This window comes from Wasmannia auropunctata, unplaced genomic scaffold, assembly GCF_000956235.1.
Source record: "Wasmannia auropunctata unplaced genomic scaffold, wasmannia.A_1.0 LD336053.1, whole genome shotgun sequence".
Lineage (NCBI taxonomy): Eukaryota > Metazoa > Arthropoda > Insecta > Hymenoptera > Formicidae > Wasmannia > Wasmannia auropunctata.
In genome coordinates, this window is record NW_012026837.1 from 1,413,200 (window position 1) to 1,436,710 (window position 23,511).

General features: G+C 41.1%; 6 protein-coding genes across 8 annotated transcripts; 4 read left to right on the forward strand and 2 right to left on the reverse strand.

The window, feature by feature from the left end:
• The first annotated feature begins 8 nt into the window (after positions 1-8).
• Positions 9-5,557, forward strand: LOC105450956 (ecto-NOX disulfide-thiol exchanger 2). Its single transcript, XM_011691101.1, has 10 exons — positions 9-186; positions 303-567; positions 710-1,305; positions 1,370-1,587; positions 1,684-1,878; positions 1,993-2,176; positions 3,525-3,631; positions 4,471-4,668; positions 4,752-5,061; positions 5,155-5,557. The coding sequence occupies exons 1-10, from the start codon at positions 138-140 to the stop codon at positions 5,370-5,372; spliced, it is 2,340 nt and encodes a 779-aa protein (XP_011689403.1). The 5' UTR covers positions 9-137; the 3' UTR covers positions 5,373-5,557.
• Positions 5,558-5,626: 69 nt separating this feature from the next.
• LOC105450960 (dnaJ homolog subfamily C member 24-like) lies at positions 5,627-6,898 on the forward strand. Its single transcript, XM_011691106.1, has one exon. The coding sequence runs from the start codon at positions 6,176-6,178 to the stop codon at positions 6,584-6,586; it is 411 nt and encodes a 136-aa protein (XP_011689408.1). The 5' UTR covers positions 5,627-6,175; the 3' UTR covers positions 6,587-6,898.
• LOC105450959 (F-box/WD repeat-containing protein 7) lies at positions 6,793-11,762 on the reverse strand. Its single transcript, XM_011691105.1, is given in 11 exon segments — positions 6,793-7,804; positions 7,806-7,838; positions 8,366-8,520; positions 8,614-8,929; positions 9,065-9,472; positions 9,560-10,078; positions 10,224-10,326; positions 10,411-10,643; positions 10,818-11,039; positions 11,041-11,069; positions 11,572-11,762. Coding segments are annotated over 11 exon segments (2,208 nt in total). The 5' UTR covers positions 11,744-11,762; the 3' UTR covers positions 6,793-7,786.
• Positions 11,763-11,949: 187 nt separating this feature from the next.
• On the forward strand, positions 11,950-18,025 carry LOC105450957 (tetratricopeptide repeat protein 37). Of its 3 annotated transcripts, none has more exons than XM_011691104.1 (14): positions 11,950-11,994; positions 12,729-13,062; positions 13,135-13,508; positions 13,581-13,996; positions 14,067-14,534; positions 14,626-14,780; positions 14,863-14,998; positions 15,061-15,428; positions 15,650-15,966; positions 16,051-16,347; positions 16,440-16,697; positions 16,783-17,166; positions 17,275-17,530; positions 17,622-18,025. In XM_011691104.1, the coding sequence occupies exons 2-14, from the start codon at positions 12,737-12,739 to the stop codon at positions 17,788-17,790; spliced, it is 3,924 nt and encodes a 1,307-aa protein (XP_011689406.1). In that variant the 5' UTR covers positions 11,950-11,994; positions 12,729-12,736; the 3' UTR covers positions 17,791-18,025. The 3 variants fall into 3 exon arrangements, with proteins under 3 accessions (XP_011689406.1, XP_011689405.1, XP_011689404.1); XM_011691103.1 differs by lacking the exon at positions 11,950-11,994 and adding an exon at positions 12,308-12,570; XM_011691102.1 differs by lacking the exon at positions 11,950-11,994 and adding an exon at positions 12,308-12,552.
• A 107-nt stretch (positions 18,026-18,132) lies between these two features.
• Positions 18,133-20,262, reverse strand: LOC105450961 (pentatricopeptide repeat-containing protein 2, mitochondrial-like). The gene is made up of 5 exons (XM_011691108.1): positions 20,060-20,262; positions 19,252-19,781; positions 18,855-19,154; positions 18,683-18,787; positions 18,133-18,465 (listed from the first exon to the last, which is right to left on the reverse strand). Exons 1-5 carry the CDS (start codon positions 20,139-20,141, stop codon positions 18,268-18,270), a joined length of 1,215 nt encoding a protein of 404 aa, XP_011689410.1. The 5' UTR covers positions 20,142-20,262; the 3' UTR covers positions 18,133-18,267.
• A 115-nt stretch (positions 20,263-20,377) lies between these two features.
• Positions 20,378-21,179, forward strand: LOC105450962. The gene is made up of 2 exons (XM_011691109.1): positions 20,378-20,853; positions 21,030-21,179. Exons 1-2 carry the CDS (start codon positions 20,682-20,684, stop codon positions 21,098-21,100), a joined length of 243 nt encoding a protein of 80 aa, XP_011689411.1. The 5' UTR covers positions 20,378-20,681; the 3' UTR covers positions 21,101-21,179.
• The last annotated feature ends 2,332 nt before the right edge of the window (positions 21,180-23,511 follow it).

Consider the following 23,511-nt stretch of genomic DNA (forward strand, 5'->3'; position numbering starts at 1 on the left):
CACCCTGTATAATTCACCGCCGCCATATCCGCGACTTTCGAGTCGCGACATCGGAGCAGAGCGATTTCGGAGCAGTGTGTTTACTTCCGTTGCCTCCTGCTTTCTGTGGGAAGAATTCGAAGATCGTCTCGCGCGAAATGGCTTACAACTTCCCCGGGGTACCGGCAACCGCTATGCCGCCCATGGGTAAGCGGTGACAACCGATTTCTTTAATCGTTACTTGGTTTATTATTACCTTCCTCCAAATCGATCCCAAATTGTCATCTCGTACGCCGTTTTCTCATCGATCGCGCGATTCACAGGCATGGGACCAATCGGTCCGCTGACTCCCATAGCGGGACCACAGAGCTTTATGGAGCTAGCGGGTCAAGGTTTCCCGCCGCTGCCACCACCGCCCATACCACTGCCTGGCATGAACGACTCGCCTCTGGAGTTCAGTACGAATAAGAATCAGCCCCCGGTGGTGCGAGAGACCTCGGACGACAGCGGTGACAGGAGAAGCGACAAGAATGACAATAGAAGGGATCGAGAGAACAGGGATAGCCGCGAAGCACGAGACAACCGAAGGTTTATATTCCATTATTATTCGTCCCCTCGGGACTGTATGGAAAAATTGACGAATCATACGTTGAGTTAACAAAATTATAGGCCACGTACAATTTATCCACTTGACATGTAGTTATATAGCTTGTACATTGTCTTGCGAAAGGTCGAGGGGGGAGCGCAGCGACAGACGCGACAGAGACCGCGACAGGAGGGAGGAGAGGAACGACCGAGATCGAAGGGACGATCGAAGAGTCGAGGAGCGAAGTAATGCAAATTCCTCCAAGAACAATAACAATCACGCGAACAATTCCAACAACAACGAAGTCTTGTCGTCGGCGAGTACGAACAACGCGCCGAGCATAGGCACGCAGATGGAGCCGACTGCCGCCGGTGTCTGGGGAATGGGAGTGGGCTATCCCATGATGGGTATGGGCCCCATGGGTCCGATGGCGCCCATGATGGGCGAGATGACACTGGGTCCGCACATGAGCCACACGCATGGCTACAATCCGATGGGCATGGGCATGATGTCGCACGACGGCAGCATGATAGGCGCGCAGATACTGGGCGCCGAGCAGATCATGACGGACGCGGCGCAGATAATGACCGCGAGCTTGCCACCGCCGCCTCAGATGACGCCTCAGGGTACCAAAGAAATCATACACTGCAAAAGTTGCGTGTTGTTCCCGCCAAATCCGAACGCTCCGCCGCCTACCACGCGAGAGAGGCCACCGGGCTGTAGAACAATTTTTGTGGGAGGTAAGCATTGCATCGAATAATATAAATAAATTTACTTAAGTTTTAATCGTAATTGCTTGCGCAGGGTTGCCGGAAAACATTACCGAAGCTATAATACAGGAAATATTCGAACGGTGTGGAGAGATAACTACTTTGCGCCTTTCCAAGAAGAACTTCTGTCATATACGCTTTGTCTTGGAAGCTAGTGTGGATGCAGCGATTTATTTGTCGGGTTACAGAGTAAGAATAGGATCTAGTGGAGAACCTGCAAATACCGGTAGACTTCACGTAGATTTCGCTCAGGTTTGTTAACTCCTTTGGAAATTGTTTATCTAAAAATGTATAATTAATTAATTATGTAATTCAATTCTACTTATATATAATCGTTAATGATTTTAGGCGAGAGACGATCAATACGAATGGGAATGCAGACAACGACAATTGCAAAGAGAACAACGTCACAGAGAAAGAGTGGAAAAGGAGAGACAGAGGCCGCCGTCGAGTCCGCCTCCGGTGGTGCACTATACAGACCACGAGGCGTCGAATATCTGCGAAAAAATTAAACAAGATGATACGTTTATGAAAGCAGTACAAGTGAGTCATTCTACGATAATGAACGATAATATACCTCACTTTCCAGTTTCTTATTTTTTAGAAGAATTACGTCAAGTAATTGCTCTGAATTTCCATAATCTGAACATGTTGTAGATTGTTGTAACGTGGTTAGAACGAGGAGACTGCATCAAACGTAACGCCAACATCTTTTACTCCATGATACAATCAACGAACTCTCACGTGCGACGGCTCCTGACGGAGAAGGCTGCTTACGAGGAGGAGCTGCAAAAAGCCAAAGAATTAATGAAAGGAAGAATGCAAGGACTCCTCATACAATGTACGTTTACACGCTTTCTTATTTTCCTATCTCTAAGATAGCTCCATACTATCGTACATATTTCGTGTGCGCTAAGAAAATCCGCATTGGCTGGTAAGTTCACTCTGGCATAAAGAGAGTCCAACAACCGATAGAGGAAATCCTCATTTGGATATAAAGTAAACGCAACAAAAATCGTGATTATCTCGTTCATAATCTTAAAAGTAAACGACAGCGGTGTCGCTGCATTCTTCGCATTGTGTGTACGACGAATCCTCGTGCGTCCACAGTCCACGCAAATTGAGTTCCGATAAAAAGCAGAGATTTTTCTTATGCCAGTTACGAAGGTACGTTCACATCCGTTACGTGATAATTAAGAAAAACGATTCGTGACATTAAGGTACGGCAACCGATTGTAATCAGGTACAAAGTCAAATCGAATGTTAAGCTTGTCGATCTTCGACGTATGATTATTCCGAAAACCGACTTTTGCATATCAAGTGACACGCTTGATGTAAAAACCTACTCTTGATACCTACCGACAAAGTACTTCTCTGTTTCGTCACTAATTTTAGCAATCTCTCAAGTGTATCATGGCAAATTCGTCTATGAATTCTGTTTGTGGTCAATGCACGATCGGAGGCGACTCGGTAGGAAGGATCAGAGATAGTAGGCGTGGATAAGGTGGGTGAAAAAATCCTGTCTTCTTCGGACTTAGGATCCAACAAAACCAATGATGAACGAAGGCGATTTGTCGCAAATTCTATCTCATAGAGTCATAGTGTACTTGAAAGTTGCATGCTTGGCAATGCTAAGGAGTAAAGGTGATGGGCTGGGGGCATCCATTGTCAAAAGATTATTTTGAACTGCAGATTGAAACTTTTACACATAATATCATCTTATCATGTGACAAAATATGTTTAATAACGCACGAGATCGTATTCGTTATCGTTCAAAATAGTCGTTTAACATAGGAAGTCCACGGATTGCAAGTCTTCGGGGTTATCATTATCCGCAGTATGGTGGAAAGGCGAACAATGAGAGCGGGATGTTTGGTGAAACCAACTTTACGTTAGATTAGATGCGCTCCAACACTCGGCACAATCTACGTGAGACTTTGTGAGACTCCGTAGCCTGTACATACTGTACGAAAAACACGCTCCGATTATTAGAGGAGGGATCGAGATACCGTGTTCCCGTACGAGGAATATCACGATATAAGCTAAACGTTTAACATAACGAGTATGCGTAATGAGTACTAAAAAGCATAGACGAAACTACCGAGCTTAGAGTTTCAAGCAAAAGGTATATCAACGGAGGATTTGTTGTGTTTTTTTGTATGCAACATGCGACCACATGTCATCAACAGTCAGTCAGATCGAACGAGTCTTTACTGCGGCCAGCCACAAGAAGGTCTGGGATCACTTCACTAAGGCGCAGCGGAAGAATATCGAGATGTGGAAGAAACAATCCTCGGTATGTATGTAAACGCACTCTCACATGCTGGTAGCGTGTCCTCTCTGTATATTTCCTCTTTCTCTTGCGTAATTTCTTAAATCTCCGAAATCTTCTCTGTCGCAATATGCTCCTCTGCGCGTTTGCACGATATCTCCCAAACACGCTCGTTTTGCAAATTATATTTCTAAGGTACCACAGGTAAGTGACAATTGAGGAGAGAGAACCGAATCGCTTGCTGTATATATATATTAAAAAAAAAGAAATCGGTCAGACACACGCTTCTCTTCGTGCGTTTCAATTCAATTTTATCGTGGAATGCCGTGACAGCAGATAAATCCTGCCGGCAACACGCACAACATTAAGAACAACATATGGAACAGAAGGTAATACGAGATTAGCACTTTCGGATCGAAAAGCAACTATACAGACTATCCAGCATGGATTTATCTCACTCTTTTTTTTCGAACAGCGTTACTCGATACAATACTTGTTATTTCTGTACTTCAGAGCTGCATCTTCTTCTTAAGATCAGGTAAGCCCAAATCGTTCTGAAAAGGCGAGCAAAAGTCCTGGAAACACTTCCGTAATGAAAAACTGAGACAAAATCGTGTATGCGGTATCGTGTCGAAACTCTGAATTACAGAAATGTACGAAACAACGTGTACATAAAGAACGGTACATCAATTAAAAGAAAAAAAAAAGGAAAAAACAAAAATCAGCCACGTTTAGGGATATATTTAAATACCATTGTTTGAACGACAGATAGAAAATTACATTATTTTGCATGTATTTGTGTGAGAAAGCGACGGCCATGGTTTGGGGCACTCTATAATTTTCGCTATTCGTGATGAATACAGGAAATAAAAGCGGTACAGTTGGAAGACAGTCTAATTGAAGGCGAGGGTGAGATGGATGTGTCGGATTCCGAGGAGGAGCCTCAACGTAAGAAAACGCGCAATCAATTGGACGGCAATCAGGAGGACGTCGAGAGACTGCAGAGTCTCAAAGAGGAGAACGACAGTCTGAGATGCCAGTTGGAAGCGTACAAGAACGAGGTGCGTATTAATGCGAATCGAATTTAGCGTGACCCTGATGGAGGGATTTTTCGACGAAATTTTCAATTTATAAATCCTCGCAGGTGGATCTCTTGAAATCGGAAACGAAAGCCGAGTTGGAGGGGAAGGAGAAGCAAATGAAGATGCTGCAGCAAACGCTGAAGGGTATGCAGGAGCAGTTGATGCAGTCGCGTAAGCAGCAGGCGCAGGACGATCAGAAGATCAAGGACTTGACCGTCAAGCTGAACGCCACGAAGAAGGAGGAGCCCAGAGAAAGCGAGGTTATTACACTCGACAAGGACGACGATATTAGCGAGGAGCCACGCACGCCGAAGCAACACATTCTCACCTCCAGCTTCGTGCAAGTCACCCAGAAGGATGCCAAGCTCATTGGTAATAAATAAATTCAGAAACAATTGAAAAATGATTTTAAAGGCGACTTTACGATGTCAATTGAAACTTACTAATATATGACACACGTTGCAGGACTTATAGCGACGTTTCTGCATATCCATCCGTTTGGTGCGAGCGTGGATTATTTATGGTCCTACCTGCAGAAAATGGAGCCCGGAATTAAACCGAATGAAGTCGAAGTTTTGATGCAGCGCTTCCCGCAGGTCTTCAAACAGGAATTGTTCGGCATCGGCGCAAATATGGAGAGACGTTGGCAGTTTTCAGGTTTTAACGTTTATCGCAATCATTGAATCTAGACGAATTGAATGTAAAAAAAAACTGTGAAAGTACATTTGTCTCGTTGTTCCTCTCTCTATCTTTCGTTATTACTCCGCGAGTGCAATCGAGATTTGACAAACGTATTAAAGCGATTAAAAAGACGATTGTCGTGGTGAAGTAATAAAATGTCTTTACCGATTCTTAATTTTAATGATAATTTATAAATATCTATTCATTTTTAACATAATTTCAATCCTTATCAGTTATTTTATTCTAAAAATTATATCTAGCAATACAAAATTTTACATTTTTTGTTATTATCCGCGAGTGTAATCGAGATTTGATAAACGTATTAAAACGATAAAAAGACGATTGTCATGAATTAATGAAATATCTTTCGATTCTTAATTTTAATGATAACGTATAAATAAGTATAATCAAATCTGATTTAGTGGTTAGAACAAGCTGATTTTATAAATATTGTTATACATATTTAATTAATCGTAACTGCCATCGTTAGAGTCTCGCTCTTATGTTGTCTTGTCTGTTTAAAGAACTTTCAGTTTTAATCGCGATAACAGGACATAATAGGATGAGCAAGAATGAACAGCGATGAACAGTCGCGCGCATCGTTGTCTATCTTAAAACTAGAATTTCCCTAGCATAGTTAAAATCGCTAGTAACTCGCTTTATAATCGACAGTTCTGCGCGATTTGTTTAAATGTCGAGATCTCGACACAAAGCATGGCGTTGTCATATATGGATAGCCACAGGTATAGGTTAGCCACGAAGAGTGATAATACTCTATAGTCTGTATATTAGGACGTTCGCGAAAATGCGATTGAATTACTACAAGGTGCTCGACTGCGGCGAGGATTCCTCTCGGGAGGTGATAAAGCGTGCTTACCATCGGCGCTTGCTGCAGTTCCATCCCGATAAAAACAGCGCCGCGGACATCCAGGAGTTCCATGACGTCAAGGAAGCCTGGCGGGTACTTGGAAATCCGCAGTCCAGGAGGAAGTACGATGCGGCCTGCAAGCAGGAGCAGTTGGAGGAGGAAGACAGTCCCGTGTACGCGCGTCTCTCACCGAGCGACCTTGAGGAATCCGCTCTCGAAGGCACGCTGTTTTACCGCTGTAGATGCGGCGAAAATTATTTCATTGAGCGAGAGGCTCTTCGGGAGAAGAACACTATGCTCCAAGTGATGTGCGACGGCTGTACGCTCATTATCGTTGTTGAAACGTAGCACGTCGACATTACACGGCTTGTGCAACAAAGTACAATCTTTGATGGCACCTATGGACTCCTATTTTTTTTTTAGAAGCCTGTAAAACATGACTGAGTTTTTATTTATTCGAGCGAATATTTATGCAAGCAGGACGACGAAATAAGAGGCGCTTTCTACGCGTTTGATTATACGCTATATACAGTATGACAATACTCACAGCTATGTAGAAAGAGGTCGAAATCGAACATTTATTTTGTACAAAATATGTTTCTTAGCACAAGAACATGTGTACAGTTGTAATAAATTTAAAAAAAAAAAAACAATCTAAAATATGCAGCAACATTCTTTTTTCTATTTCTTATAAAAAAAAATGATACAACAGGTAACACATTCTTATATAATATAAACTATTGAGCAATATACAAATAAACACGACACCTAGTCTAACCTAGGTCCAATAATAAAGATGCATTTGCACAAATTGCATTATCCGATAATGTCATGATTCAGTAGAATCCATATAAAATTCGTCAGACAATTGATGCAATGTTTCTAAGTCTCTTCATACAATTCGCACTAAATGTAAAAGATCTGGCTAATACAAATATTCTCCCTTTAGCAAGTCCATTCAATAATTGATGAAATTAAATCAAAAATTTTAGTCAAAAATAAAGGCAAAAGAAAAAGTCGTTTTGCTCTGTGTAAACTTGTACTGGTTCGTTATTCTGTAAATCTATATTGCACGCGATCAAGTGCACTATATTTATATATTGCACCACGACGGGGACGAAACGTGCGACATAGAAAGTAGTTTTTGTACTTTGCAAAAAGAAAAAATTAAATTTTTTATTTGAATCATTTTTTGCTTCAATTGCCGAGAAATCTTATACTCTCTCAATAAAAGTCAATCATATGAAAATATTGGCTTGTAAATGTTTATAAAAATATTTGTTTTTAACCAGATCGATGTTTATATAGGCAAGTAAAATCTAAAGTTAATATGATCAGGAAATCTCGAAGCTGTTTTGACAGTTTGACGAATCGGCCAGTGAATTACACAAACGCGACATATGTGTAACAAACGTTTGAAATTTCTCGTAAAAAAAAAAAAGATTTGTATGATCCGAATGACACGTGTCGGAATTGTCGACGACAGTTTTTCTCGTTTGCTCCAGGAGGTATGAGATTCTTCAATTAATGTCATTTTGCCTCGCAGTTTCAGTACGTCTCAGTCGTCTTCGTTTTCGTCTGCCACCGTTGACAAATGCTCCTAAATGCCCACATAATAAACCTGTTATACTTACAACGAATCTCGTTAGGGACGTTTGCTACTTTTGCATCATCGATGATTCCACTGAATCGTTATAACAGCGAAAATTCAGAAGTACACTGATAAGCTCCTCATTTTTCTTCCCGCCCCTTCCCCTCCCCCCTTCTCCCACCCCGTAAGTTTATGAGACTTAAAAATCTTACGTTTGTACACGACAACAACGCGCGCGCGCTCCGACAAAACGATATAATTATAATTTCTCGACGGGCACTTGAATCCTGAAGATCATTCGCTGCAACTCTCATTCCCTTCGGTTCTCCCCCCCCCCTCCCGCACTTCCTCTGCGCAAGAACTTTACCCGATTTTTACGGCGCGTACACAGTCTTATCACAATCACACCATGTAATACATAAATCATTGTACAGCGTAGATTAGTTTTTTTTTTTTAAGACTACTTAATTGAAAATATGTACAGAAGTCGTACAAAGGGGGCGATTGGATCCACATGGTGGAGCTCACTATTTTACCTCAACGTCGAAATCGAGGACAAGCAGTTTCGTCTCCTCGGTACCGTTACGACTACCTACTGCACACACTAGTTTCGTATCACTCGCTCGAATCCTCCACACAACACCGCCGCTACCACCACTTTCCAGAGCAACTAGATTCCTAATGAAATCACCTGCGAACACACAGCACAAGTTGTTCTTGACGACCAATACGCATTTTCGATCAGAAATTCTAAGCGGCGGTAAAAAAAAAGAAATATACAAACCAGTCTTAACATCCCAGAGTTTTACTGTACCATCGTCAGAGGACGTAATCACAAAATGGCTATTGAACTGAAGGCAAGTAACCGCCGATTGATGTTTGTTCGGACCGGAGAGGGTTTGAAGGCAGTGACCGCTAACAATGTCCCATACTTTAACGGTGGAATCAGCGTTGCCCGATACTAAGATATTATTGCGCAACTCCATCCCCGAGGTGAGAGATTGATGGCCCATCAAAGTATGTCTACAAGCACCTGTTTCTACCTCCCACACTCTTATACTCGTGTCCAATGATCCGCTAACAACGTGCACACCGTCGAACTAACGAGAAAAACGACAAAACGGACACTTGTCAATGCCGAGGAAAAGAGAGAGAGAGAGAGAGAGAGAGAGAGAGAGAGAGAGAGAGAGATAAAAGCAAACATCTTAAAGAGTTAACACGTGTGGTGCACTTACCTGGAGGGAATAAACGCGGTTAGTATGTCCTTGTAAGGTATGAAGGCACTCCTCACGTTCTGGATTCCAAACTTTGACCATATAGTCGTAGGCACCACTGACCACCAACTTTCCGTCATATTGCACACATCTGACCGCCGCTAAATGCCCCACGAGCACATGTAAGCACTCCCCCGTGTCCACCTGCCACACTCGCAGTGTCGCGTCTCTACTACCACTGACGACTTTGTTACCGTGCAGATGCATACACCTAACCGTCGACGTGTGACCGTATAATGTATGAATGCACTGGCCAGTCTCCGCGTTCCACACTTTCAAAGTACGGTCCGTACTACCACTGATAACAATCGTGCCAGACATCTGCGAAGACCACACGCCCCCGGTATGCCCAACCAATGTCCGTAAGCACTGTAAAATAAAAAAAACACATGCAATCTCCTCTCTCTCGTTCGTAACGATTAAATCTTTTTTTTTTGCATTTGCAATTTAGTTTACCTTGCCCGTAACAGCAGACCATACTTTGAGAGTATTATCATCCGAACCGCTAACTATCCGGTTACCGGAGAATTGAAGACATGTAATAACATGGTCGTCGTGGCCTTTCAACACTTTCGGCGTGCGGATCGGCTTCGTTCTCCAGTTCATTTTAATATTGTGCTGCCGCATGTAAGCCTGCTTCCATGGCGATGAGTTATGGCTGCCGCTTCGGCAGTTCTTTCGTTTCGGCGGTGGTAGATCCTTCAAGTCTTCTATACCAGCTGCCTTGCACTTCTCTTTCCAGAGTAGATTGTCGTCGGCTAGGAATCGCCAATTTCGGCAGGTCTGGGCCGCCCTCAGAAGATCCTTCGGCTCCAGGAAGGCCAGCACCGACAGCGCCAACTCTTTCGGCAGTAGAGATATGAAATCTCGTTGAAACTGTGGCTCTATCACCTGCATCATGTGACGCACCTGCGTGGGCTCGCATCTCTCTATTAGTTCGTCTATCGCTAACATCCTTTCGGCGTTTGACCATCTCTGCAACAAGAATATTTTCACTTGCTTTTTAAAAAGATCTACTAAATACAGCTAATCATATATCTTCTTCATCGACGTGATTTTTTTTTGTTACTATTATAATATTTAATTGCTGAAGTAATATTAAGGCCATTTATATAAATACCTGAAATTGCAGAAGCCAACTACTCATTTCTGGAGGAGGATTGTCCTTAGTAGGAATAACACATCGCACGTGTTTACCTTTGTCATCTAGCTTTCTTGCAGTCCTAAATCAGTAGAGAAATATAGGAATTTTAAAACATGTAAAACAAAAGTTCCTAATTCTGTGTAACAAGAAATATAATGCTCACATTGTATGAGATTTTTCTTCTGGATTAAGCTTTTTACAAGGTAGATAGCACTCTGTTTCACTTTTTCGCTTCCTCTGAGGTTGGACAGCATCCGATGGCACACAATTATGCGATACTGGACTCTGAACTTGTTCAGAAAGAATCGCTTGGGATTGTGACACAGGCGACTGGCAATTGTTGCTCTCGATTTCTGCTGTACACTCAGTATCGCAGAACAATCCACTATCGCTAATCTGACAACATAGCGAAACGTTAATTAGCAGGAAATCATTAATTTTGTAGTTATAAATTTAACACAAAGTCATTTCACATGTTATTTACAACAAAGATGAGACTAAAGAAGCGACTATCGTTTTAGTTTGCTCTAAAAGAGAAAAAAACAAAATATAAACAAAGCCAATGCTCACTTCGCTCTCTCCTTCGCTACTTTCCTCATCACCCTCCTCCTCGTCCTCTCCATAATCCTCAGATTCCTCATCTTGCGGCAACACTGAATGCATAGGATCCAAGGAACTTGGCCCGGGAACTCCCTCGATACCCTCAATCGGACTAGGACTGGCACCTCCTAGCTTGTTATTGTCAGATATATTGTTGGAGGATGAAGGAGGGACAGACATTACTATACGTAGTAGTTGTGTGTATAGGTATAGCAACTGTACCTGAAATATATAAAACACAAAAGTCAGCCGTTGATATAAGTTGGCGTACAAATCGTTATACTATTTTTTGTTTCATCTTTCTCTTCCAAACGCAAATAGATTTATAATTTCCACGTGAGATTCTAACGGGAAACACAGCGTGTCGCTATCTCGTCGCGTCGCAAGGTCGCACGGAATTCAGAGATTATCGCGAAAAAAGGGGGAAAAAGGGGGAGAAAAAGAAAAGACGAAACTCGCGTATTTAAAATCCGTCGTACGATCATCGATTGTCAATGCCCGCGAGGATTTAACCTAACCTTGAATCCTCCGCACCGTAGACGTGCGACCGCGATTCGCGTAAGCCTAAAATATCGCGATCGGACGAAAATACAAATAATAACGACGAGCCGGTAGCCACACCCCGCGTATCCGCGCGAACGACGCGACGCGGATTCGCGACAAGCTGCGTGCGACACAAGGGGACTTGTGAGAAGCTGCGTAAAAACGGGGGAGGGGTCTATACTTAGGACGAGCGCCGTGTTCCCTAGGTCGTCAGCCTTTCTCGGTTCGATCGACGACGACGACGACGACAACGACGACGGTCCCCCGATGCGACGGGGGGCTGCGACGGGAGGTCCGGTGCGTGTCGATGATGTCGGCGACGACGTGATGCCTCTATCAGAGGAGCATGGCATTCATCTCCCTCGCGTGCGGTGGGGGTGCGATCTTTAGGTTAGAAACCACGGGCGATACGCGGCGATGCGAAGGGGGAGGAGAGGATGGCGTGAATCTAGACCAGCGCGGACGTCGTGAGGAAGGCGAGTGACGGACGTAAACACGACGAGCGGGGCGAATCCATCGGGCGGCCTCCTGGCGGCTCTCTAGCAGCTTTTTACCTCCGCACACCTCCCGACAGTCCTACGTTTCGCACACGTTCGCACGACAGGTACGTACGCGCATGTACGCGACATCGGGCCCCCATCGGGGGGCACCCGCACACGCAAGCCGCGTTCTCACGCACGCTCGCGAGCGCGTGCACGGCTGAGTTTCGTGACTCGAACGCACATTTTTTATCTACTTTGCTTTTATTTTGTCTTGATTTTCAAGAATTTATATTTTTCCTTAAAATTTCGAATTACTTAAAATTCTAGAAAAATAAAAGACACGAAAGATTCATGATCGACTCCTGAAATAGGGACTTTTCATTCGCTACAAAGCGAAACACATGATATTTGTAAACATGTGGCTTGTCGCGTTTGCACTTAAAACGAGATAAATGTGTATTCGGGCGTTGGAGTCATTGGAGAGAGAAAGACAAAGCAAAGCTATGAGTGCAAAAAGTACAAGTGGCACGACATATATACCTAAATAAATACATTTACGTGATTACGTTTGACTGGTTTGACTCCTTTTACTACGAATATCTGTTACATTTAACAAAGCTGATTGAATATAATATCTATGATTACTTATAAAAATATTGCAAAGTCGGATTTAAGATAAGGTAATATATCTTGATAAGGTATCTATCATTTAAAGCGTTTCAATATTTTCATTACAAATTAAAAATTAGTGATTACATATTATTCACCGCTGCTACTATTACGTTACATGGACTCAAATATTAAAGGCAAAAGATTTTCATAAAATCTACAATAACGCTTATTTTAATTTGATCAGAGAGCAAAATGTCAGACGACGTGAAGGTTTTGTTGAAGGAAGCCCGCGAGGCCTTCAAGCAAAATGAGTATCTGGAAGTTATGAAGAAATGCAAGAAGGTTTTGAAAAAAGACAAAAGCAATTATGGGGCATTAGTTCTGTTAGCCCGTTCCATGCAGGAGGTGGAGGAATTTAAGTCACAGGTGTCCTTGGTCCTTCAAAAGGCTGTGGAGGTGCAACCGAACAATCCACTGGCCTGGCAAGGTTTAGTGGCACACTATGAAAAAGCTCCGCAGGACCATGACAATTGGGGAAAACTGGCTCTGGCGTATTGCAAACTGTTACAGTTAGATAGGTAAAATATCACAATTCTTAAAATTTCTTAGACTGTATAAAAATCAGGAAAAAAGGTAAATATCTATTTTAGTGAGTCTGCTAAATTCACGCATTTCGTGAATAAAATTTCCGAGATTGTCTTACGTATCAAGAATGATGACGTACTGTCTGAGGCGTTGAGCACATTCAGCGTGTTACGAGAAGTTTCTAACAAAGAGAAGATAAATCTGATCGATAAGACCCTGGTATGGGTCTTATCAGAATATCCTAGTAACAGAATAACCGAGCATCAGGAGCTTTATGAAAATGTGCTGGCATCTGTAATAAAAGATGTAGATCTAGTGAATAGACAAGAGTATTACAGGAAATATCTTAAAATACTGTATGATTCAAATAAATTTAGAAGGTTGCTAATAGCCGCTGAAGACATGCATATTCAATTTCCGCAGGATACTTGTCCTCTAGGTAAATTACTTTTTAACGAAAATTTGTAACGTATTGTTATACTCTCATTTAACTGGTTCCTTTGTCCAATAGAATGGTTATGCCGTGTCTACTACGAAGAGGCTGCATCGCGTGAAAATGAACTTGAAATTAACATAACTCAGTTTTACGAGACACTCTTAAAATTGAATGCAAATTCCGAGACTGCATTTATTGCAAAGGCGGCGTATTTAAAAAGAACAAACGAGTTAATTGATTCGCGTGATTCTTTGAAGCAAGTAATCTCGTTAAATGGACAATCGTTTTATGCCTGGTTGATGTTGAGCCAAGTACACTGTAAGCTTTACTGTTGGGAAGAAACCGAGAATGCTTCCAGAAAAGCATTACGATCGATAAAATCCAATTTAAAGGACAAATTTCAACATGAAATCAAGTTGAGATTGCTTGAAGCAATAAGTAGAAGTAGTAACAAACAAAAATTGATGGAAGCGCGTCAGATGTGCGAAGAGGTGAGTATTATTTAACGCGAACGTTACAAATATGTCTCGATATTTATTAATATAATGAATTTGTATTCAGTTGTTGAGCGTCGAGTCTTCCGTACAATTGCAAGTGATACATGCACGCACAAATATATTATTGGACGAGCCTAATGCTACTGCTGTATTAAGTAGCTTGGAATCTCAGGACGAAACTAAACTTCAAGCTCTTATTCTCAAAGCGTTGCATCTGCAAAAGCACAAACGATACGAGGAAGCTATTAACGCTCTCGAGTTAGTTTTAGAAAATTCCGAAGCCTGGTTGCTGTTTGGTAAAATATATTGGGATATGGGAGACTACAACCACAGTCTAATGGCATTCTTAAATGGCGTCCAAGTGGATCGCAATAATTGGGAATGCATGCTTTATCTAGGACATTATTATCGCGAGCATAGTAACGACATCGAACGCTCGAGAAGGTGTTACCACGCCGCGTTACAAATCAATCCGAATTCCGAGGAAGCTGGTATCGGATTAAGCACAGCTTATCGTCTTCTAAAAAATACCGTGAGCGTTATATGAATATCTTCTATTTTTTTCTTTTAGAACACAAATTTATGTGACGGCTGTTCTAATTGTCATATTATATATTGTTTAGGATGCCAATATACAACTATTGCAAAGAGTAACTATGCAAGGTACTGGGCCGAAATGGGCTTGGCTCCAACTGGGCTTACACTACTTGGATCAAGGTGACGCGGGACAAGCTATCACGGCATTGCAGCATGTGATTAGAGCCGATCCTAATGACAAGTATAATATAACTCGCTATTATTTCGCTGTGTTACAGAGCGCTATTATGATATTCCTTATCACAAGTTTGCACTTTGTACAGTCACAGCTGGGAATCTCTGGCAGATGCATATTTAGCACGCGGCGCTCACACATCGGCACTAAAATCGTATCAACGCGCGCTACAGCTGAGCCCAGGATCCCTGTATCCCATGATACAACTCGCGAATATCAAACTGGTAAGTAAAATTCATGAAAATATAAATAATACAAGGTTGATACAAAATTTTTTTTTCTCCAGCTTATTGGTCAACATAACGAAGCCAAGGAAGACTTCGAAAGTATATTACAGAACGATAAACAGCATATTCTTGCGTTAAAAGGTCTGGCACAAGCGTGCTTAGGTCTAGCGAGGCAAAATATCGCGAAACAATTTCTATGTCGCGCGAGAGAAAATTTACAACAAGCGGCAGACAGTTTGACAGATGCTATTATGATACGCAGTGATCTGCTTTGCAATTGGAAATTGCTTGGCGACGTGTGTAACAGAATAATCACTATACCAGAAAAATATTGTTATCTAAGGATTAAATCTGTTTTAATGAAGTGTGATAGTGACGAAAAATATATAAATATTAAAGGAGATGAAATACTCATGTTGTCAATAAGGTAAAAAGAATTTTATTTCTAACAAAGTCACATTATAAACTATTTTATGTGACTTTGTTAAAAAAACCGAGATCAATTAAAATCAATATCAGTTAAACGTAATTGTTAATGTGTACAGCAATTTTGTATGATATATCGAATCCTTATAAAATTTCAGTGTTTTTTTGTATCATTTTTAAGTTTTAAAATCTAATTTTATCGATAAATTATCTTATTTTCAGATGTTTTTGTCGAGCATTATCCATGCAAAATTCTTCATCATTATGGCATGATTTAGCCTGCTGTTATTTGATGCAACTAGATCGCCACTCTACGGTCAATAAGAACGACGTGGCAGCCAAGTGCTACGCGGCTGCAAAACACGCCGTTAAAGTCTGCCCGCAATCGTGGCTACATTGGAACGTACTGGGTGTTATTTGTATGTCGATATATATAAAAAATTATGCCCTGGCTCAACATTGTTTTATTATGGCGATCGATAGAGAGTCGAACAATGCAGTAGCTTGGAGCAATTTGGGAGCGTTGTACTTGCATTTAGGTATCTAAGGAGATAATTTTAAAAATTTTATTACAATTATATGCATTTTATGACGATCGTTCGATATGCGTTACTGATATGTAGGAGATATCTACAAAGCGAACGAAGCATTTTCTCGCGCGCAACGCGCGGATCCTAATTACGTGAACAGCTGGATCGGACAAGGATTAATCGCGGACAAGACCCAGAGAAAGGAAGCGATGGATCTGTTCCGGCATTCGACGCAATTGAGTTATCACAATCAAGCAGCTTTAGGCTATGCTCATTGGGTACTTACTATTCTCCTAAATCCCGCAATGAAGAAAGATCCATTGTTGGTGTACGTTATCGAAAACATGCACGCGATACCTGCAGCGGCCGACGTTCTTACTTGGTACACGGGTTAGTAGATATTACATCCTAACAGATTATTCAGTTTGACGTGATATTCTCTTTGTACCTTAAAGCAAATTTCGACATTTTCTTTTTTTCAGAACGCGAGCCGCATGATGTTTATGCCTTAAATACCCATGGTTTATTATTGGAACGACTGAAATTGTACAACACGGCGGCTAAGCAATTTGCCACAGCTTTAAAACTGAGCGAGGATGAAGAGAGGGATATGATATCCATTAACTTAGCACGCATCTGGATTCAAATCGGAAAATACGAAGAAGCGGTGGCATTATGCAAACAAGTCAAATGTGCAAATTTCAATTCTCAGTGCCATCTAGCATTATCGTTGTTCAAAGGTATGGAAATCTCTATAGAAATTATCTTTATCTTATTAAAATATATTGTAATTTTGATGAAAATAAAGTCAGTATGTACTTACAGCCAAGCAATATGAAGAATCGTACAATACATATGAAGCAGCCTTACACTGGCTAGCAGACACTGGCGCGGATAAAGCCAATATCTTGTGCGCGATGGCTGCGATTGCTTACATGTTCCAAGGGGCAGATGCCGTCAAGACTCTGCTATTCCAATGTGTACAAATAGAACCACCTATTGTAACTGGTCTCTTAGCGACCGCTTCATTAGGAATTTTGCATGACGACGTTAATTTGACTTCTTTGGTATTGAACGAATTGAAATCATACGAAAATCATCACGAGTACGGTTATCACGTCGTCACACTGTCAGCATATTATCAAGTTATACAGGGAAATCTCGCCCAAGCCATTCGAATACTCACCAAGGCTATTTTCAGACATCCTAGTAAGTAACATTCATTTATATATATATATATATATATTACCATGTATTATCAAACAACAAAACTTGTAAATTTATTCTTTATAATGAATGTATACATTGATATTGTAGACGATGTTAGATATTGGGTGCGTTTAGTTCAAGTTTCATTGCTGGATGGAAATTTGGATATTTTCCGTAAATGTGCTCCAGCAGCATTGACGCTAAGCAGAAATACATCCATGACTGATATTGTACATGTTGCTTGCGCATCAGCGTACAGTCATTTCGGCACGAAAGAGGGTCTCAGACAAGCTCAGAAAAATGTATTTACATATCCCAGTAATGTTGAGAGCTGGGCTGGTCTTGTTGCAGCCCTTTTATTCAGGTTGGTATTGATCCTATTTTTCTCGACTGTGAGTCCATATATATACAATATCAATCAACATATATATATATATATCTTTTTTCGTTTACAGATGTGTAAATAAAGACTGCACTCCAATTAACAGTCAGTGGGTATTGTCATTAATATCAATAATAAAATCGCAATTTCAAACTACCGAAAATATATCACAATGGTTACTTCATAACGAGAAAAAACTTTACTATAATCTCGAAGCTAACAAAACCTCGCAGCTTACGTGAATTAAAAATATTTTATTATGGTTCTTTGTAAAAAAAATATGTAGTGTATTTTTTCTATGTTGTAAAATTGTGTATAATAAATCTAAATTAGCTTGAAGTAATTGTAAATCTTTTATTGACTCTTATTACGTGAACAATGTATCAATTTATAGAAAGATGCGTTGATCGAAGAAGATATGTAAATTACTAATTATTTAATAAAAAACAAACTTTGACCATCATCGATCGAAACAAATCATGTGTATTTATTCATTTGTGTGAAAAATGTATCAATTTATAGAAATGGGCGTTGATTGAAAAAGGTAAGTAAATTACTATATTTAATAAAAAACAAACTGTCCGTTATCGATCGAAACAAATCATGTTTATTTATTCATTTGTTTAATCTTAAAACTGTCTCGGGTAAATGAATTATCGCGCGAATTATTCGAGACGCATTCTACATCTTCTGTATGGATACGTTTCCATAAACAATACTTACAAAAGAATATTTTGCACTGCGGATCTACTATTACGCGAAAACGTTTGCTGCTGTCGTTGCTGACGCTGTTGACCAAAATTTTGACCAAAATTTTGACCAAAATTTTGTCGTGAGAAGCCACGATTGGACATGTCAGAATCTCTCCTTTTCGATCTATCCACCCTTATTTCCGCGCAGAGAGAATTTTCCAAAGTCTGCAGAAATATGATTTTATATTGAATCTTTTGTTCTAATAGATGTTGAACGATGTTGAACTTGTTACACATTCACACATGCATATACAAAATATTTACATTGTACAAAAATAAAGAAATAAAATGATATAAAATAAATTTCCGGTAAAAAAAAGACACGATAAATCAGTAATAATCAATGATTAATATAGGAGTGATTATCTTGACTTTAACTTACCTCGGGTAAGATTTGATCGTTGGATTTCAATAAATTAAGCAACTTGTAAAGTTCAAAGTCCTGAGGGATATTCTCCTGTGCCATAGCTACTTGCAGCTTTTCAATCTGAAAATACAATAAAAATAAGACGTGTGTTGCATCGCTAAACAAGGACTTTAAACTGAATACATACCACATCTCCAAAATAACTTTCTTTGTTGACATTTGGTCTGTCATGCTCTAATGATGCCCTAAGTATAGGCACTATCTCAGTAAATCTGTTCAAATCTGTATAAGCTGAAACTTTCAAACATCTCACATGGATGTATCGGGCCATTCTTATTGAACTTAAGATCTCTACAGCTATGTGAGGTGAAGCCTGCTTAATTGCTAGAGCTGCTAAAAATGAGGTGGCTCTACGCATGATTGTGTGTCCCTTTTCATCTATTTCTTTCCATAGATGCAAGCCGTACTCTAACGTCTCTGGTGTATTCTACAAGCATTAAGAATAATTATGTAAAGACAAAGCTCGTTCATTTATATTATTATATATGATAAAATTTAATCATCATTCCTCGCACAAATGTTACCTCCTTATAACAGGCAGCCATAACCAATATAAAAGAATTTCTGGCATATCCCTGATCTATTGGTTTGTTCTTAATTATATCGTACACATCTCTCATTTCTGGGTACTTTCCATGCTTATATAATAGAGTCAAGAGAATCTGGTAACTGATTAATTGATCAAAGAAATTCTCAAACTTAGGATCCTTGAAAGCAGTGTACGCGAGGTTTGGTTCGTCCAGGTAGTAGAAGGTGCGCATCACCACGGGACCAAAGATGAAAGTACCAAATCTCATCTCTTTGGATTGACTGTTAAACTTTGTCAACATCTTAATAAGAAGCTCAATGTCTTCGGGTTTTTTCTGGGCTAAATGCAGCATGGACTTCAGATCTTCTGTGAAGATCATACTCGAGTCTGCGTTGCACACCTCCTCCATTTTGCTGCGGAATGTATTCTCCACATTTAAGAACTGATTGCGAAAATTCAATCGTGCATTTTCGTAGCCCTGTAGACCCAGGCTAACGTCCGAATATATGAATCTGCAAGCTGCAGCTGAAAGATGTATGCATCATTAGACGTGTAAAAAGAAAGAACAATTACTTTAAACGTGTAAAATAGCACTTGTAAAAAAACATTTTAATTACGCTTGTCTCGCGTTAAATTCTAATCGAGTATATAATATACATCCGTTCCGATATAATATTCTGAAGTATTAACTGAAAATTATGACATTGCGTACACCGATATGTACTAATAATGTGTTGGACGGACGATATTCGGAGTCGCCGCGCCGCGAGAGAGAATGTGAGGTTAGATCGAATATTACGTACAATTAAGAATGCTATTTCTTAGAAGGACATTGCTCGCCAATCCCACATTGAACCTCATAAGACATCTCATTGTCGCCGCCATTATTGCCGCGTGAAAACGTCTTCAATCCTTCCCTTCGTATTGATATTTCAGTCTTTCGAATTACGGCAATCGGTCGAAAACTCACTCACGATGAACGGCACGACGAGAAGAAGAACGCGTTACGGATCGGAAACTGAGAATCAGATTCTCGTCACGTGACTTCCGGTTCGATCACACACACTTCCTTTGAATCGAGGCATAAAACAACGAAAAACTCAAAGAAGTGCACAGTCGACGTGAAATCGAGAACGCTACCATGACGAGTTTCGGAACGCGGGTGACATCTAGCAACGAAATTTGGTTTCCGAAAAGTCACTAGACACACTCGGATGCGTTGCGAAACGTCCCCGATCGCGTCCGAGAGAGTGAATTTTTCGTTTCTAGGTATATAATTATATCGATGATCGAATAATCGACAAGTGGCTATTTACAGCTGGTGAGACGTCGCACGGCTGACGGCTCCGGTTTTCTAACCTCCTCGAAAGAAGTTGGCTTTGTTGTACGCGCGGCACTTCCGCAAGCCGTGTCTAAAATCGCAGTATGACGAACGTACACACGGTAAACAGTATGATCAGCAACAGGAATCGCGATTGCCTCGAATGCAGACTGCTGAGTGGCGGCGGCCTCGTCGCCGCCGGTCTATACGTCTGTCATCACTCCAAACAGTACCAGAAACAAGTAGGAAAGGCAGCTATGTACTCGGTTGCCTCGGGTACGTTGGTTTCGAGCAAGCGTGATTATCGCACTACGGCTTTATTCTACTCTATGCGGGAAGCGGGAATATCGCCGAACGGCGCCCTACACTCAAAGCGCAAATTTTATCAATAAAGTATATCGATGTCGACCTATCTTATTCAATCGATGTTTACACGATAATTTCGTTTCCAGTGCTAGTACTTCTCGGCACAGCTAGGATCTTGGACTTGCCGCCCTTCCAAGACAAATTTAAGCGCAGCTGAGAAATAATGTACTTAAGCGAGCATAAATCCACGGCACATTTTGTAGCAATTGCACATAAAATGTGAGTCCAATGTCAAAGTAATGTGTATATCTATTAATATTCTTTCCTTGCGATCTTTACCTTCGTAAGAGTTGTCTGTTTCGTCTCTCACAAATGTGGTTGACAATTTATTTTCAACAACTTTAAGTATTAAAATGTTTTCTAAAAACTCACTATACTGTTAAGATTTTACATTAAAAATTTATTTTGTCTTATTATTTTGATATCCCCCCCCAATTTAAAAATTTTCTGTCTTTACATAACACATTTGTCATCCAAATTTTGGAGATTCCAATACATCTCTTAGTTTGCCGATACATTACTTCTAAATATATACGAGATGCTTTATTCCAAGTTCCAAAATTCGCAAGAAAGACAATCAAGATATTTATCTCGTTTTATAAAATATTTATATAAATATGTAGCAGTTACTTTCTTCGCAAATACAAAATTTTCTTACATCTATTTTCCTTCTTTTATAATTTTCGCAACTTCGGAATGTGCGAGGTAAAGCATTATTGTTTCCATCCATTCCGCGAAGCGCTATCGGAGCTAATGCGCGGTGCGAAAACATCGATGCGCGCGCGCGCGCGTATTGCACGTGTTGCAAAATGCGAAGGCGCGTGTACAGCGGCGGAGAGCGGAGCCGTAAACGCTTTCGTGGTGCGCGCCCGCTCGTTAATATTCGCACCGCGTTACTTCCTGTTACGTACTCGACGATACACTTACAGGACACGCCGGCCGTTGCGTAGCGTTGTAAACTTGTCTGCCCGCTGTGCGAGGTGCGAGTCCCAAAGCGGATCGATCGCCTACGCAACCGAAACGTATTCCGACGGCGAAGTCGCAAGTACCTGGAGTACTCGGATATGCTACTAATCGTCCGATGATTATATTTCAGCAATCATTCGTAGAATTAATTTATTAAATATACTTATCGTAAGAGAAATCGTAATTATTCCAACTTCCAAAAGATCCAGATCAATTTTTTAACATAAATACATTTTTTTTCGTATAATTTTAATATTTTCAAAAAGTGAATATTAAAAAGTCAACGGAAGATTTATTGGAATTTATTTTGTCCGAAGAAAGAGCTTAAAAAAAATGAACTAGAATGTTTTACATAGTTACTATAGTTACTATCGATAATGAGATAATAGATTCTGTTCTATTTACGATGATCGATTAAGTGTCAGCGAATAGACACGTATGACAGTTACGAAGAACGTTTTAAAAAGACATATGCAACTGTTTGAAACGAGTTAACACACAGTGTGCTACGCATTTGCACAGCCTGTGGTATATCGATCGGTGATCAATTACAAATGGAATGCAGGGCTCTTGTTCCTCCCGCGCGGAAACTCGTTCAGCTGCCGAAACCGGAGGTGCGACGACGACGACGACGGCTTTTGTCAGTCTCAGACGAGGTCGTTTCTAAGGTCGTTCTCCGGGTTCTGGCGCCACACCCTGGCGTTCCCTGGCGAAGGTGGCACACGAAGAACGACGAGAGAGACCGTGTGTCCCGCGCACGGCCTCTTGTCACATCGGCAGTCTTGACACGCAGGAGATCGCTCTTGTAATACTTGGAACACGGAGCGATCCATCCGGTACACGTTCGGCGTGCCTGTTACGTGTGCTGCCTGTGCCCCGTTTGCGATGGACAGACAATCAGGCCCGTGTCCCGCGACCCGCCTGATCCATCTCGTGCATCCTTAATGGAAGAAACACGGAGTTATTAGAAATAAAAGAGAGTCGAAAAATATTCAAAGGGAAAGGAAGGAGCAAAATCGAGCATCAAGCGAAACCTCGAAGATTTTATTTCAGTCAAGATTTTTAATTCTCGTGAAGCATCTGTAAATAAAGAAATGTGCGGAAAAGAGCTACATCGCTAAATTTCGAAAGGAGAAGTGGGCACTCCAAACATTCGAAACATCGCAGCGGAATGGAGCACTCTGCGTTTACGTCGCATTGTCAAATTTCTTGCTTGCGCAGGATCGCGATAAAAGTGTCGAGGACACTCGTTCTTGTCCCTTTTATCTTCCAGAAAAATGAACACAAGCCGCAAACAAGACGTAAAACATACTCTCCGGAAGCGCCGTCGATGCGGTTTTGCAGCGTGTTCTTTTTTTTTCTTTTCTGGCGAGCGATACTGCGAGTCGCGCACGACCGCAGAAACGAGCACGTTGCATATCTGTACGCGTATCCCCAGCGATTCGACGCGGTTCACCAGAGACTGCGGCTGTGGAAATCGAGAATTTCGTTGTTAACCCCAACTTTACGTAACGCGTTCGCAGCTTGGTGAAAAACCGAGCGACGTCCACGTCTGTCGTCGCGCGCTTCGAGTGACGAGCGAGGAAGCAAAAAAAAAAGTAA